Genomic DNA, 16,545 nt, shown 5'->3' on the forward strand with positions numbered 1-16,545 from the left:
AGTGATTTTCCGACCACACTGCCAACTCAGTATTTAGCTGGAGAGCACTGGCAGAATAGATGGCACCTGTTTGACCTGCAACAGAAAGAGAAGATTCTGGCGGTGGTTCGTCCAATCGGGAGCACTCCGACGATCAAGTCAATATATCTCTCAAAGATAATCAATAGTGCTAAACTCACTGGACAAAGCATAAAAGACATACCTTAGACCCATGAGGGTGCCTCTCTTTTATAGCCAACATAATTCTAGTCCCAATAGAAGCCTAACTCTAATGGACTTAGGATTACTGCTAAACTTGGACTCCCAGTAGGATTAGGATAAACTCTCTAAGAGTCTTATCTTTACCCAAACTGAAGTCTTCTCCCATTCTAGGACTTTTGTCCCTTATCCGCTTATCCTGGATTCCGGTATTCTCGCAGATAACCTCGGCCTAGCCGAGATCATCTCAGCATCATGACCAGGACACGTGACACCTCGGTGTCACCTTGTCATTCAAAAATTATGTCCTCACAATTTCTTTTTTTCTTTTTTTTTTTGAAAAATTAAAAAAAAAATCGTATGAGTTTTGTAGCAAAATAGATCCCGAGTTTTAATATTATCAATTTGAATTCTAATCTTTTGATTTATTTTTAATCTAAATCATTTGCCTATTTTCGTTAAGTAAAACTATTTGAAAAAGTATATTTTAGTCACTAAACTCGATAAAAGCAGATATTTTAGACATTTTTTCATACACCTACATTGAATTTAATAACTAAAATATATTTTTTTGCAATTTTAATTATCAAAAAATAAGTGAATGGTTTAAATTGAAAAGTAATAAAAAAGATTAAAATTTAAATTGATAAAATTAAAAATTTAAGATTTATTATATTGCAATACTCAAATCTTAACTTTTTTCCTTATCGTCTTAATAAATCTTAAATCTTTAGATTCTAAAGGCTCTTTTGAGAATTGACTATTTTAATTGAGTTTTTAACTTTTTATGAAAAGATGTATAAAAAAATAGAAAAAATAATGTGACAACCTATGAAACATGGGTACTTCGAAAAACATATCGTATTCGTGCTGGGTGCTTACCGACATATGGTATTTCGTATGGTACTTCCGCATACGTACCAGGTATACGAAACACGTATCCAAAATTTTTTCTTCTTAGGGGTTGTTTGGAATATCCTAAAAAAGTTACTTTTTGTCTTTTGGACTAAAAAGTTGGAGAAAAAATATGAATGTTTGGGTTAACTTTTTATGAAAAAATGTGTATTAAAAAATTATATAAATGAGTGTGTAGAAGAAGATAGTGTAGTAGGCCATACGAATTGGCAGTGCAGTCGGCTGGATGTGTAGTTGGGAAAAGATTGCCTCCTTTTCGGGTTTTGATTTAACGGTATTGTTCGGCTCGTGGGGGCTCACCACGGGTCCTGTTTTTCTAATCAGAACCGTTCAATGTGTAGAACTCGTCGAGTACTATATGCTGGTAAAAAATCACGTTGATTGGATATCAATAGTTATTTGATCATGTTAGTTTTTGTTTGTCAACTGTTAACTATAACACCATCTATTTTTTATACAAAACTGATTTGATCATGTAGTTAGCGATATCCGATAGACGTGATTTTTTATAAACATATAGTACTAGATGAGTTCTACATATTGAACAGTTCGGATTATCAAAACGGGACCCATGGTGGGTCCCCACGGGCCCAACTTTACCATCAAACTTAGTGAATGTACACATGTAATTTTTTTTTCCTTTCACTACAGTTGCTTTGACGTCAGTACGTTAATGGGCCAAAAAGTTGATTTGTATTTTAATATTTGTATATTAATTTTTTTATATTTGTTTTTAGTGAATAGTGATAACTTTTTAACTTTTTTGGTAACTTTTTAGCTTTTTGACTTTTTTTAAAGTTGCAAAACTGGCCCTTAATTTTTGGTGTACATAGACGTACATAGTATATACTTAAGTCATACCATACTTCAATGGAAATAATATTTTCTTCTGCTACAGAGAAAAAATTCATTTCACTATATTTCTTTTTTATTTTTAGTTTTATTCTTAACATGATTTTAAAATTAATCTATGGTTTTTAAGTTATTTGATATAATGACATTTAATTTTCGTTTATACATTTACTTTTGACATTAAATGTTAATGGTAGGTTAGATCTTAATAAATTAAACCTTTTAAACAATTTTTGTACTCCAAATTAAAAATAAATATTTTTTAACAAATGCACCAAGAAGTACCTGTATCCTATTTTTTTTTAGATTTTACCATATTGATGAACCCGTATCATACCAGTACCTGTACTCTTACCTGTATCTATCACGACCCAACCCCAGGAGCTTAGGGTTGGAATCACAACTTACTAACTTATTCTATTCGTAGCAAATTAAACTGCGCAAGCGAAAATAAAAATAATTAAACAGGAAACTACTCCATTTTACTATTTTAATAAGAAAAAATACATCTAGAGGGCTTTTATTATTTTATTATTCATTGACCGGCCCCGAGTAGAAACAAAAGGAAGCAAAAAAAATATTATAAATAAATAAATAAATAAGAAAGAAAGACAAAATAGTGGTTCAATATCAATCCTCATGCGGATTCCATTACGTGAGGTTAAAGGTTTCCCCTACATCTCGTCACCTGAAAGGGTAACAGCTATAAACACACAGCAGAGTAAGAAATATTATGCCAAGAGTATAGGGAATACAAAATAATCATGGATGGTTAGTTAGGCCAAAATATTTACATAACTCAATTTGATGAATAAATTATTTAAGTGACAGAAACTGAAACACATAAATTATATAAATAAATAACCATAATCACGGTACAGAACGGAATAGAGGTCACAGAAGTGACAGTCAGAACAGAGGTCAATGGATCTATGACAAACAGAGGATCACAAAGTGGCAAAACAGAGGCCAATGATTATTTAAATCCTCAAAGACATGGGACTCCCGTGGTGATACTTACAAAACATAATTGTTTATAAGGTTATAGTCAAATATTCTTTAAAATTTAAACAAACATATCCATTGGTTTTAATTTAAACAAATAGAGTTCAGAAGTTAATCTACGTAATTGAAATATTTATAAAATATAACTTGTATTAATATAACTAATAAAATACAACTTGTATAAAATAAATTATGGTAAATCAAATCATACGTAAAATATATTACGGTAACTCACGGTATAATATAACTCACCTTAATATTGACCCTTAACCTTACTCCACTATCACAACCTTCCTACTATAAGTTCCTACTTCCAGCAACTTATGTTCCTCTCCCTCTCTTTTTTTTCCTTTTCTTTCCACAAAGTTTGATCAACTCCTCCCTATTTATAGGGAGGTAAAAGCCGCCTGAGTCCAACACGTGGCAGCTCAAATCCTTTTCCAGATTTGATCATAAATCATATGGATTTATACTTATCTTAATAAATATTTAAGATAATTACATTTTGGCCCGGATTCCTAATATAACAATATAAATAAATTAATCCCTAATTAAATTATACTTTATTGTATACCAATAAAAAATTAATTATTTATTTTACTACCACCAACATTATTATTATTATTGTTGTTATCAATATTATCACTACAACAAAAAACACATTTGGCGACCCACAAATTTCGTCGCCAAAAGAATCGGCGACAAAATACACAACTTGTCGCCAAAGCCCTGTCACTAAAAGTATTGGCGACGAAATCAGAAATTGTCACCGTATGTAGACATTTAGCGACAAGCAAAATTGGTCGCCAAAAATCATATATTTTGTCGCTATAAAATTACAATTTGTTGCTAAAAGGTTAAAATTTGGATAAGCTATGTACTTTTAGCGACAAATAAATGCGTCGCCAAAAGTACTATTTAACGACAAAATTAATTTGGTCGCTAAAAATCACGTTTTTAGTGACGAGTAAGTTTTGGTTGCTAAAAGTTCCTGGCATAATCACCAACTTTTAGCGACAAAAACAATATGTTGTCGCCAAATATATTAACGACGACAAAAACACCACCTGTTACTAAAAATTCACTACACAAATTTTTTATTTTAATAATTTTCCTGTTCAAAATAATCCAAAACACCTATTTTCCTGTGCACAATATATACACAAATGTAATGTAAATAATAATACACATGTGCAAGACATTCATACTAATTCAAAATTAATAACTATGAAAAATCCCAATAAACATAATTACAATTCTCTGACAATCTAAAACATGCATACCAAAGTACTTACAAACTACTAATATCAAACCCATAAATACATTACCAAATCCTATGTCAAAATATTTTCAAAATTACAACCAAATATTTTAATGTTAAACATCTAACCAACAAGTCATTTACTAAAATCCTATATCAAAATATTTACAAAAACACAACACCAAATATTTTGATGCTAAACATTTAATCCATAAATCATTTACCAAAATCATATGTCAAAATATTTCCAAAAACACAAAATCAAATCTTCTGATGCAGCCCAAACTATTTTCCACCATTGCTAATCTGTCACATGAAAAAAGAAAAAATAATATTAGATTGACAAAAAAAAAAAAAAAAAAAAAAAAAACTCGATATGAACTTCACAATTTTGATTTTAATTTTGTAACAGAAAGTCCAATCAGGTGCTATTTGCTCATACAACTTTATTTAGGCTTGAACAAGCTACCCGTGCCAAGTTTCGGTGGTTTCAGTGGTCATTTTGCAATTTTGGCCTCTGAACGAGCCTTTTAAGTCTTGTGTTTTACATTTTTCCTTCTAATTTTCTAACTAGAAATCCAATCGAGGTGCCGTTTGTTCCTACAAGTCTATTTAGGTTTGAACAAGCTGTCCGTGCCAAGTTTTGGTGGTTTCGGTTGTCATTTCGCAATTTCAGCTCCTGAACGAGCCTTTTAAGTTTTGTGTATTACAATTTTCCTTCTAATTTTCTAACCGAAGATCCAATAGAGGTCTCGTTTGTTCCTACAAGTCTATTTAGGCTTGAAAAGGCTATCCGTGCCAAGTTTTGGTGGTTTCGGTGGTCATTTTGAAATTTCGGCCCCCGAACGAGTATTTTAAGTCTTGTGTTTTACATTTTTCCTTCTAATTTTTTAACCGGAAATCCAATCGATGTCCCGTTTGTTCCTACAAGTCTATTTAGGCTTGAACAAGCTGTCCGTGCCAAGTTTCGGTGGTTTCAGTGGTCATTTCGCAATTTCAGCCCCCGAACGGGCCTTTTAAGTCTTGTGTTTTACAATTTTCCTTCTAACTTTCTAACCGGAGATCCAATTGAGGTCCCGTTTGTTCCTACAAGTCTACTTAGGCTTGAAAAAGCTGTCCGTGCCAAGTTTCGGTGGTTTCGGTAGTCATTTCGAAATTTCGGCCCCCGAACGGGCCTTTTAAGTCTTGTGTTTTACATTTTTCTTTCTAATTTTTTAACCGGAAATCCAATCGAGGTCCCGTTTTTTCCTACAAGTCTATTTAGGCTTAAAAAATCCGTCCATGCCAAGTTTTGGTGGTTCCGATGGTCATTTCGCAATTTTGGCCCCCGAACGGGCCTTTTAAGTCTTATGTTTTACAATTTTCCTTTTAATTTTTTAACCGGAGATCCAATCGAGGTCCCGTTTGTTCCTACAAGTCTATTTAGGCTTGAACAAGCTGTCCGTGCCAAGTTTCGGTGGTTTTAGTGGTCATTTCGCAATTTCGGCCCCCGAACGGGCCTTTTAAGTCTTGTATTTTACAATTTTCCTTTTAATTTTCTAACCGAAGATCCAATCGAGATCCCGTTTGTTCCTACAAGTCTATTTAGGCTTGAACAAACTGTCCGTGCCAAGTTTCAGTGGTTTCGGTGGTCATTTCACAATTTCGACCTCCGAACGGGCCTTTTAAGTATTGTGTTTTACAATTTTCCTTCTAATTTTCTAGCCGGAGATCCAATAGAGGTCCCGTTTTTTCCTACAAGTCTATTTAGGCTTGAACAAGCTGTTCGTGCCAAGTTTCAGTGGTTTCGGTGGTCATTTCGCAATTTTGGCCCCCTAACGGGCCTTTTAAGTCTTGTGTTTTACAATTTTCCTTCTAATTTTCTAACCGGAGATCCAATCGAGGTCCCGTTTGTTCAACACAACCAAACATATTAAATGAAATGCTTGTAGTGATTTGAAAAGTAAATTATGAAAAATATACTTACAAAAGTGTTTGTTAATAAGATTCCTCTGATGAATAATCATTTTCATCAACCTGCATGCCTGCTTGATCCTTGGTGTATATTGGATTACTGTAGATGTTCTCAATAGCACCCATTATCTTGGCTTTTGCACATTGGTTCTTACATAATAGTGATGTAGTAAACTGAAAAGAGAGAAGAAAAAAGTGCAATTATACTGAAAAGATCCCATGCACAGTAATCATAACGTGTCACACCTTTAAGTTCTATGACAGCTATCTCTGTACCAGTCAATGCTTTTTTTGATCCAGCAGGGTAAAAACCTGTATCCACAAGTTGTTAAGAATAGCTAGGAAATGGTAATAGATTACATAAAAAAAAATTAAAACTAACACAACATATACCTTTCAACTGTAAAGGTTTTATAACAAAACCTAGAATAGCAAATGGAACCATCACAATTGCCTCCCCAAAGAATGCAAAACGCCAATTCCAGTGACCTGCAACCCTTACTTTGTTGTTCCCCTTGCATCTTGTCTAGCTTATACATTGGCATTGAGCTTTTTATACAAGAAAAGAGACTCGACATACAGGACTGCATCTCGACCAATTTTAGTAACATGTACTCATTAAAGCAACTGTCATTCTGTAGACCACTCAGAGTCCTGGTATTCTAGATGAAGATATGCAATGCAGAGCATCAATTATGATAAATTCAATCAAGATGTAGCAGGTATTTGTTAATATAAATTTTGTGAAATAAATCACTGAAAACAGAAAGGATTATTGTTCTAGAAGTGTCCACGTCAGTACAGAAATAATTCACAGGGTTCTTAAACATCATACATAATTTAAAGAGTAATTATATTCACCAAATAAAATCAAACTAGTATCTTAATTGATTCAGAACATTAAATAACTAGGACAAACTTCCTGAAATATATTTTTAGCTCATTTGATGGCAATTTAATAATCATTCCAACATTGTGACTCACTGCAACATGATTTTTCATCTTTCCTCATCCAGCATGAAAAATAGTCATTGATGTAAAAAAGTGAATGACATCACACATTAGAGTCCTAGGACAACAAGAAAACAGAAAGTTGCCATGTTAACTTATGACATGTGGTTTCCCTATTTGTATGAGCATGCAATACCTAAATGAGTAGGATGACAATTGAATACCTCTTCGGAAACAATTGCAGACGCACATTCGGGAAATTGTTATATTTTTGTTATTTTAGAAAATTTCAGAGAACTTTGTAATTTTCAAATAAAAATAATGATATTCTATTTCAAAAATACAAATTTGAGATATTTTTAATTTTAAAGAACCAGGATTAAGGGGCTACATTTTAGTTTTGGAGGCCTAATTGTAATTTTTGGAAACTTAAGGACATTAATGTATTTTTCTTACCAATAAACACTAATCTCATGTAGAAGTTTCAATTACACACAAACACTCGTCATAGTTTATAAATAAGGATCTCTTAATGTTTACCTACACATGTGGTTAGAGAGAGATGAGTCTTGTGAAGGAGAAACCCTAGGAGTCGTACTAGTGAATGAGGGAGAGAACCCCAAATTACTCTGTTTTCATTTTTCCGTACGATGTTTTCTCCCTCTCTCTTCTTCCATCTTCCATCTTCCATCTTTTACCTCATTTTTTTTTCTTCTAAATCCAACTAAACAAGAAATGAGAAACACAAAATCCAAGTGACAAATCACACAATAAAACAATAAGATTGCATATGATTTTGTACAGAACTCCATACCAATAGGAACTCGTACCATGAAAGACAGAAGTCAGGAAGCAACACAAAGCTTTGTGATTAAAAAGGGGAAAGGACACACTAACCATAATCTCATAAACATCTACCACTTCCTTTGCCAAAACATTTGCACTTCTCTCTTCCCAACTTTTTAGACTCACAAATTATTTTTCTTCTTTTTTTAAATTGAGGAAATTTTATCTTTAAAACAAGAGAAGAGAGCTCATGGAATAAAATTTAGCCAAAATTTAGCTTCCAAAAAAATAACCCTAGAAAGTTATAATGAAGAAACATCTTTTAAATGATTAAATTGCATCGCATACTTGAAGATTTTAAAATAAAATATACCTGAATGTTAGGAGCCAACAAACTTGGCTGATCAGTAAAAAAAAGCACCATTCTTCCAATCTCTTGCTTTAATAATATTCTCCTTTCTCGGTGTATGGCATCACAAGAGAATAATGCTTGTTCATGCACTTCGCTGAAATTATCAAAAGAAACTAAACAATGTAATATTTGACAGCTATGGTTCCACAAGCATCAGAAGGAACAAAGCAGATTGGTAATATGTAATGAAGTTAATCTGATATAATTTTGTAACAAGAATTATAGAAATTTTCTTATGGTGAAAATACAGATGATATGATCCATAAAAATGGAATCATTGATAGTAACACTTTTTGTACTAGTTTAAAATGATAGTTAGCAACGATCTCTGCATTCCTAGAACATAAGGGAAATACCGGAGCTTTGGTGCATGTATGATATAAAATGCACTTAAACAACAATTTGGGAAAAAAGAGAAAGAAAACATCCCCCAAATTAGTTAAATCCCTTCATAGATTGTAATTTTCTTTATTGCCCTGTAAATCTTATGCCAAGTGCAATTCTTTTCAAATATAACATCTATTGTTTGAGTTATACCTTATCATTTTCTCAACTTGCTTTGCAACAATATACTCCAGATTTGCTTCTTTTTGCTTTGTACGTCCAAATTTTGCCATCTTCTTTGACTCCAACATCCGTGGCAACACATATAATTGATAATCCTCATGCAATAGTACATACTGCACATTTAGTATATAACAACGATTTAACTTGCTCGGTAAGCACATTTAATATGTAGCAATGATAAACTAGGTCAGTAAATATCTTCTCTTGTTTTTGGGTGAATACTCAGTAAATACCACGTTTATAATAAGTGACTTGTAGAATTCACCTCATCTCTAAACAATGTAAGAACTAAATTTTCCTTCAGTACAACCTGAAACCAACCCCAAAAAAAGTGTAAGGAAAACAAAGGGGAAAAAACTACAGCATAAACAAAATAAGGAACATTTGCTATGAATAATTATTCATAACAGAAAAGTTTTCTGTTATGAATAATTAATGGCGATAAACGGATTAAGATTGCAACTTCTTTAAAAATTCAAGGTTTGCTTTTAAAAAAATTAAAAACTTAGGGTTTAACTTGTGACAAGGGTCAAACCCTAGGATCTATATTGTAATTTCCCTTTTAAATAAACTCTTTCGAGTAATAACAAGAGAAACAAAAAAAATTGCTTCAAGTTTACTAAAACAATGTCGATGCTGGTGACTCTAAGAAGCTCGTCAGGACAAACAAGATATCCAAGTAATACCCATTCCCGATAAGAAGTAACATTTGCTAAGTCTTGAGCTCTCTGCATAAAATAAAATAAAAGTTTTGAAAAATAAAAAAGTAAAGATGAGATGAGTGATGAGACTGCAGTATGGCTATAAACGAAAATCCTTTTCTTTGACAGAACAGTCCTAGTTAACAGTACTAGAGATATCAAGGAGATTTCAATAAGTTAAGGACATCCCAACATTTTTCAGCATCAAGCAAATGACATATTTACCATTGGGTGTGTTGAATTTGTAAGAATGTCAGGATATCGAGGATGAAATGGACTCAGAAAACCCTCATTTCTCAGCTTCCTGGTATCTGTAGATAGAAATATTATAGGACCCACAGCCTCTAAAACCTGGAAAAGCTTATTGGCTGTTTAATCAAAATGATAATTGTGAAGAACTGTTGAAATTAACGCTTTTGGAAGAAAAAACTAAAAACTAAAAGATAACAATGGCAAGCAAGAAGCAACTATAATAGTCACATATGTAAATAAGTCCATTTCATTGTTTCTTGCAGGCACATACATGATTCCAGGACATGGGATCTTCCACCTTTATCACAGCAACTGTATATATGTTCAAATTTATTCACATCATTCTAACTAAGACAGAGTCAAGCAGTAACCTGCAAACAATAATAAATACCATGACCGGAAAGAAACTAAACAAAAGAGTACAGAAAACCCCAAACTACTAATAAAGCTCATAGTGAAAAGATCCTGAAAGAAAATCTGTATATTATGAATCCAACAGTTGAGCAAAAGACCAAGCCAATTTTTTCATTAGAAGAAAATTGAATTTTTTATGAGATTATTTCAGAAAGAGGAAAGACATATAACCTCTCCAATACGAGGGCTGACAAAATTCAAGTCTTCATGTAATCCTTTCAATGGCGGATCATAAGAGTCAATGAATTGAACCAGCCTGTAATTCAATAAAATGAAATATATCAGCTGCAACATGTAACAATGTCGTTCATAGCATATCAGGGGAAAATCATAATGTCCATGTTATCTGAACTTATTTGGGTCCACAGTGTGACTTTATTATAAATTTAACCTGATTGATTAGTACTTTTCAAAAAATAATATATAAATAAGATGACTGACTTGTGATGCAAAACATGTATCATATGTATCAAGTTTGCAAAAGCATTTAAGTATTTCAATAATACCTCAACACCCTGGACTTCTGTTCATTCCTTGAAATATCTCCCTTTCTTAAAGTACTAAATTCATTGCAAAATTTAAGAGCATGATTATATGAGCGCAAACCAGTAGGCATCTGTCATGTTGGTATTAGACTATAACACCATCAACTAAATACAAGGAAAGACAACCAGTCCAGCCCAGCATTATATTTTTCCCCCTTATGATGACACAACTAGAATGTAATTATTTGGTAACATTAGCATCAAATTTGTCTCAAATAATTTCCAGTGACACTTCAACCACTGAATAATCACAAAACATAAAGTTTCATATACAAGCAAGCTGCGTAACACTTCTAAATTAATGTGAATCAGAATATAATCCCCTAACTGCTATCTCAACATTGGAAAATGAGATCTATATGTCCTGCTTAATTAGAGAATGATATTCAAGTATAACCTGCCCAATCGACTTCTAATTTATCATGTTTATTAAGGGAACTCACAAACACACTCAGAATTTCTAATGTTAATAGCAAAAGAAGTGGATTCACAACTTTTTCATGCATCAGCTCAAGTGGATAAATAAAATAAGTATTCTTCATATCTCATCCGAAAACATATAGTGCATATTACCATTAAATACAACAAAAGAACCGAAAAAAAGCCGAGAATCCAGTACAAAAATTCAAATTCTAGTTCACATCCACAACCCAGAAAATATAAAAACAGAATCAATCACAAAGAAATAAAAAAAATAAAAAATAAAAAAGAACAGAGACAGACACCAAAATTCTCACAGCTCCAAAATCAATCACAAGAACAGAGACAGACACCATAAATTCTCTATAAAGTCTTATATAAACCATCCTTGCATCTCTTGAAAAAGCTCTAGATTTTGTTTCTTACAAAAATCAGTCCAAAAATTCCGAACATACCAGTCCCGAAAATTAGTTTCAAAATCAGTCCAAAAATTAGAATATATCAATCCCGAAAATCACAATATCAGTCCGAAACTCACAATATCAGTCTGAAACTCTCACAGTGTGAGTGAGTGAGAGTGAGAGGGAGAGGGAGAATGAGAGGGAGAGGGAAAGAGAGACGAAGAAGAGGGAGAGAAAACATACCTGTTTGTGCCGCTTCAGGTTCTGAAATGAGAAGATGAAGAAGTCTCCTTTTAGGTCACTTTTGTTTATTCACTTAAAAGTCATTTAAAAAAAAAAAGAAAAAAAAAAGACAGATTCAAAACGACGTCGTTTTGACAAGAAATTTATTGGCGACGAAAATCATTTTGTTGCCATAAATATCACTCACCTTTCAGCGACTAGTTTAATTCTGTCGCCAAAAAGTCGCAAATTGGCGACAAACAGTTTCGTCGCCATATATTAATTTCGTCGCCAAAACTTTTTTAGCGCTCCCGCGCGAAAAATTAAATTGGCGCCAATCATTTTTCGCGACGAATTGAGATATTTGTTGCTAATGGTGTATTTTTTGGCGACCAACACATATATTGTCGCCAAAAAAATACAATTGGCAACCAAATTCAATTTTGTTGCTAAAAAACGTCTCAAAAAATGCTTTTTGTTGTAGTGTATTATTTGTTTACTCTTACTTTTATATTTATTTATTTACTATCTTTAACTTTAATTTAGCTCAACTAGTATTATAATTCCATATTTCTGTTAATGTGGTCCCAAATAATAATCCCTAATTAATTTTATATTTGATAATCCAATGCCAAATTAGATTCTGTATTTATTATTATTTATTTAATAATATATTATCACATACATTCACAATTATATATATTTTAAAATATTTATGTGATATTTAATTAAACGTTCAGGGTGTCACAGTATCCATATCTGTGCTTCATATGTGACAGCTTATAGGATTCGTTTGGGAAATTGGTTGGCTTTTTGACTATTTTAGTCTATATAGATTGAGACCCCCTTTCTCCCACCCCCTTTTGACCCCTTTTCTTTTTTAATTGGTCACTTTTTCTTTTTCTTTTTCTTTTTTTTTCTCCTCCTCCAATCACTACCCTCCACGTGTGTGTGGGGGTGGTGGGGGTTGAAATTTGAGGGGGTCTAAATCACTGTTGTTTTGTCTAGGACTAAAAATTCTCGTTTCAGAAAGCCTTTTTGATTTTGTTGACTTTTTATGAGAGAAAGAATGTAATAATTATGAGTTAGATGTAATATTTTATCTCATTGGGCTAAAAATCGTATTTTGTCTTTTTATGACTAAAATAACCCCGAACCCAACCCATCCCTTCTTACCAAACGAAGCTATAGTGAGCTTTAAGTTATTTTAGTCAATCTCCAAACAAAACCTGAGGCTTCATTTGGGAAATGGGTTGATTTTTTGACTTTTTAAAGTAAAATGATTATAATTTAAATGTGATATTTTGTTTTATTAATTTTTTAATCTTTTTTTTTTTTTAACTAAAGAAACCATCAATCTTAGTTTAGCACATTACCAAAGGGAGTCCAGATCCTCTGCCACCTTTCTCTGCGGCGATTCCTGTGGCGTCCCAAAATGATGTCATTTTGGGGCAAAATTTCAAAAAAAAAAAAAAGAGCACAGAATCAAAGAGAAAGATGGGAAGAAGAAAGCAGAGGAAGAGAGAGAGGAGAAGGAGAAGGAGAAGCAGAACGAAGAAAGCACAGAGGAAGAGAGTTTTTTCTCTTTCGCCGGTGAACTCCTCGGCGACTCATTCACCGTCAAATCGTCAAACTCTTTTCTTCTGTTTTTGTCACTGTCGATTGAGAATTACGCTCGTCTCTGTCTCTCACGGCTTTTCTCTCTCTCTCTCTCTCTCTCTCTCTCTCTCTCTCTCTCTCTCTATAACCAGTCGACAATCATTGAAGGGTCCAACCTCACTACCATGTCTCCAGATCTGAGATCGCGCAAATGAACAACGGTGAGCTCCAGTGGTAGCAGGGGAATCGGCTGGAGAATCTAAGTCTCCAGATCTGAGTCTCTCTCTTTCTCTGCTCTTTTTTTTTTTTAGTTATTGTTGTTGATGATGATGAAGAAATTATATCAATGTTATTGGGTTCATATCAGTTTTAGTGAATCCCATCTATGTTGATTGGGTTTATAGAACCCATTTATATCAATTATTTGTGTTTCTTGGGTTTATATCAATTCATGGATGATGACCATGGCTATTTTGGACGATGACAGAGCTTGTGTTCTTGGTAAGTCATGGTAGACACAGATGGCCATGTTCTTCCCCGCTTTCTCTTCTCTGATTCTGTACTTCTTTTTTTTCTTTTCTCTTTTTGTCATTTTGGGACATCGCAAGAACTACCGCAGAGAAAGGCGGCAAAAGATCCAAACTCTACCAAAGGAAGGATAAATATAGCAAGAAAGAAAATAAAATTCTGATTCCCTTTGACCATTTCTTCATGTAATTTCATACCAAAACTTCCTACTCAATCTTAAATCTAAAGATTGTATAACCTAAACAATACAAGAAGAAAATGAAAATCCAACTCCGTTTGACCAAATCTTCGTATAATTTCATACCAAAAATGAAAAAGTTTCTCTTGCTTTTCAATTAAATTTCCTTCTAAAATTACAGCCTGTGAAGTAATAATCTCTATCTGTATGTCAAACAAAATTGTGAATTGAGTTTGTTTACCGAGTCAATAAGGCATGATATGAGTGGTCTTAGTCTCATAACTCGCCAAACACGACTTTGAGTTGACTCGGAACATCTTCACCAAATCACTGCACATCGTTTTCGCATTCGCCGTACAATCGCTCTGCATCACCAGCAGCAACTTGGTCAAACCATTGCTCCTCATCGCCGCCTCCTGAGCCGTCTGATCTCGGGACATATAGCATACGCTCCAGAGCACCACAACACCGTGCTCCGTCGCCGCACTCGACATCTTCATCAACCTCTTCACAATTGCCGCCACGCAACTCTCGTCTCCTCCTATCGCCGCCCGTCCCTCCGCGCACGTCGACACAATCTCTAGAAGTTTCAGCGATTTCTCGATCACCGACGCAACTGTGTTCGAATCGGAGAGAATTTTCCCTGCGGTTGTTACGATTCCGAACCGGACGAGTTCCTTTTTGACCTGTCTCGATGTTGTTGATACTGCTATCAGGGACGAGAAACCGGCTTCAACAGCATTCGGACCGGTCTCCGAGCTGGCTAGAAGGTACAGTTCGTGTAGTAACCCTTGCTTTTCGGCGATTGCACGTTGAGACTCGGAATCGAATGCGATTGATTCCAAAACCCTAGCTGATTCGATTCTGGCACTCAAACTACCGCTTTGAAGAACCAAAACGAATGGAGATAAACAATCTCGATTGCTTTCGAAGATCAGTCTGCGCAGTTGTTCTCTGACTCCATTTTCACATACAATCAGATACAAAACTGTTACAACCGATTCGAAGACTTGAATTCCATTGACATTGCTCAGAATTCCAACTATCGTTGCGATTAGGCCATCAATGCTAGCCACAAACGCTCGGTTTTCATCGGAATACTTGGCGAAATCAGCGATCCGAGAGAGAGAAGTTGAATTATCGATGTTGTTGTTGATTGAGTCTAGAAGTTGTTGCTTTGAGAGTGAAGGAGGAGGAGGAGGAGGAGGAGGGGAGCGGAGGGAGTGGGAGTCGAGCCAGAGGTGGATGAGGCGGCGGAGGTTGAGGTTGGGGACGAAGTCGGTGGAGGGGAGAACCTGCATGGTGGCGGGACAAGTGTTGTGGCCAGTGTCGAGCCATGTTTGGATGCTGGAGCGATCGTAGGTGACGCCAGTGCAGAGGCTCACCGGAGACTTCATGACGTCCATCGAGATCGGGCATCTGAATAAGCTCGGCACCGTAACGTATAGCTCGCTTTTCTCCCTCACCATGTTTTTGTGCTCTGGTGATGTAGTTCTAGAGAGAGAGAGAGTTGAGCGAACTGAGCGAAGAGAGAGGACTTGGGGGTTTTTGAAGACGGAGATTATGATGAGAAGAGAGAGGTTTTTGAAATTTTTACCATATAAACGGTTACGAGTGCGCGCGCGTGTGCGAAAATAACTCATTAGGTGCGAAACATATAAATATGGGTTGGACTTCCTTCCGGCTGGTGATTGGATTGATGAATGTTGTTAAATTTATAGGTATTTATTATAAGTTTTGTTTTGATAATTTATTGAGTATTATATGTCTGTAAAAAATTACGATAATTAAATATTGGTAGTTATCTCATAGAATTAAATTTCTATCAATCATTTATTTTTTTATCGTCTATTTTTTTATACAAAATGATTTGATCATATAAATATCAATATTCGATTAATTTAATTTTTTATAACAAAATAGTATTCAATAAATTTTACACATTCAATAGTTTAAATTATCAAAATAAAATCCAAAATAAATCCCCACAAGTCCAATAATACTCACCAGTCCAATCACAGAGTGAAAAGTAGCCCGCCATAAATATAATACTACTATTGTTAAATTTATCACATAAATAACAATATTTTATATATAACATCTTTGACCAAATTTTTTTTATATAAAAATTATGTCTATACCATTACGTTGTCATTATAATTAAATTACTAATGTCTAATTATAATCTTTGACCAAATATATTTTTTTAAATAAAAAAATACATATATACTTCTATAATTACATCCTGTTAAGATAAATTGAGTGCAAGTTAATTTGACACAAATAAGAGCATTTTTAATGGTCATTGTCATTTTGGCAATGTCAAAATTATAATTTGACATACTATAACAGTAACAAAATATTAAATTATAATAATGGTACTTC

The 16,545-nt window shown here is 33.9% G+C and overlaps 1 protein-coding gene and 2 long non-coding RNA genes across 3 annotated transcripts; all 3 read right to left on the reverse strand.

The window, feature by feature from the left end:
* Positions 1–6,094: 6,094 nt before the first annotated feature.
* LOC145792366 (uncharacterized) lies at positions 6,095–7,009 on the reverse strand. The gene is made up of 2 exons (XR_014331761.1): positions 6,578–7,009; positions 6,095–6,496 (listed from the first exon to the last, which is right to left on the reverse strand). It is a non-coding gene; the product is annotated as an uncharacterized LOC145792366 (long non-coding RNA).
* A 1,262-nt stretch (positions 7,010–8,271) lies between these two features.
* LOC114257542 (uncharacterized) lies at positions 8,272–10,559 on the reverse strand. The gene is made up of 5 exons (XR_014331762.1): positions 10,439–10,559; positions 9,827–9,952; positions 9,166–9,628; positions 8,871–9,013; positions 8,272–8,427 (listed from the first exon to the last, which is right to left on the reverse strand). It is a non-coding gene; the product is annotated as an uncharacterized LOC114257542 (long non-coding RNA).
* Positions 10,560–14,129: 3,570 nt separating this feature from the next.
* LOC114257541 (U-box domain-containing protein 28-like) lies at positions 14,130–15,838 on the reverse strand. The gene has a single exon (XM_028197305.2). The coding sequence runs from the start codon at positions 15,801–15,803 to the stop codon at positions 14,406–14,408; it is 1,398 nt and encodes a 465-aa protein (XP_028053106.2). The 5' UTR covers positions 15,804–15,838; the 3' UTR covers positions 14,130–14,405.
* Between the last annotated feature and the right edge of the window lie 707 nt (positions 15,839–16,545).

Source organism: Camellia sinensis, chromosome 6, assembly GCF_055761805.1.
Source record: "Camellia sinensis isolate YWXY chromosome 6, ASM5576180v1, whole genome shotgun sequence".
Lineage (NCBI taxonomy): Eukaryota > Viridiplantae > Streptophyta > Magnoliopsida > Ericales > Theaceae > Camellia > Camellia sinensis.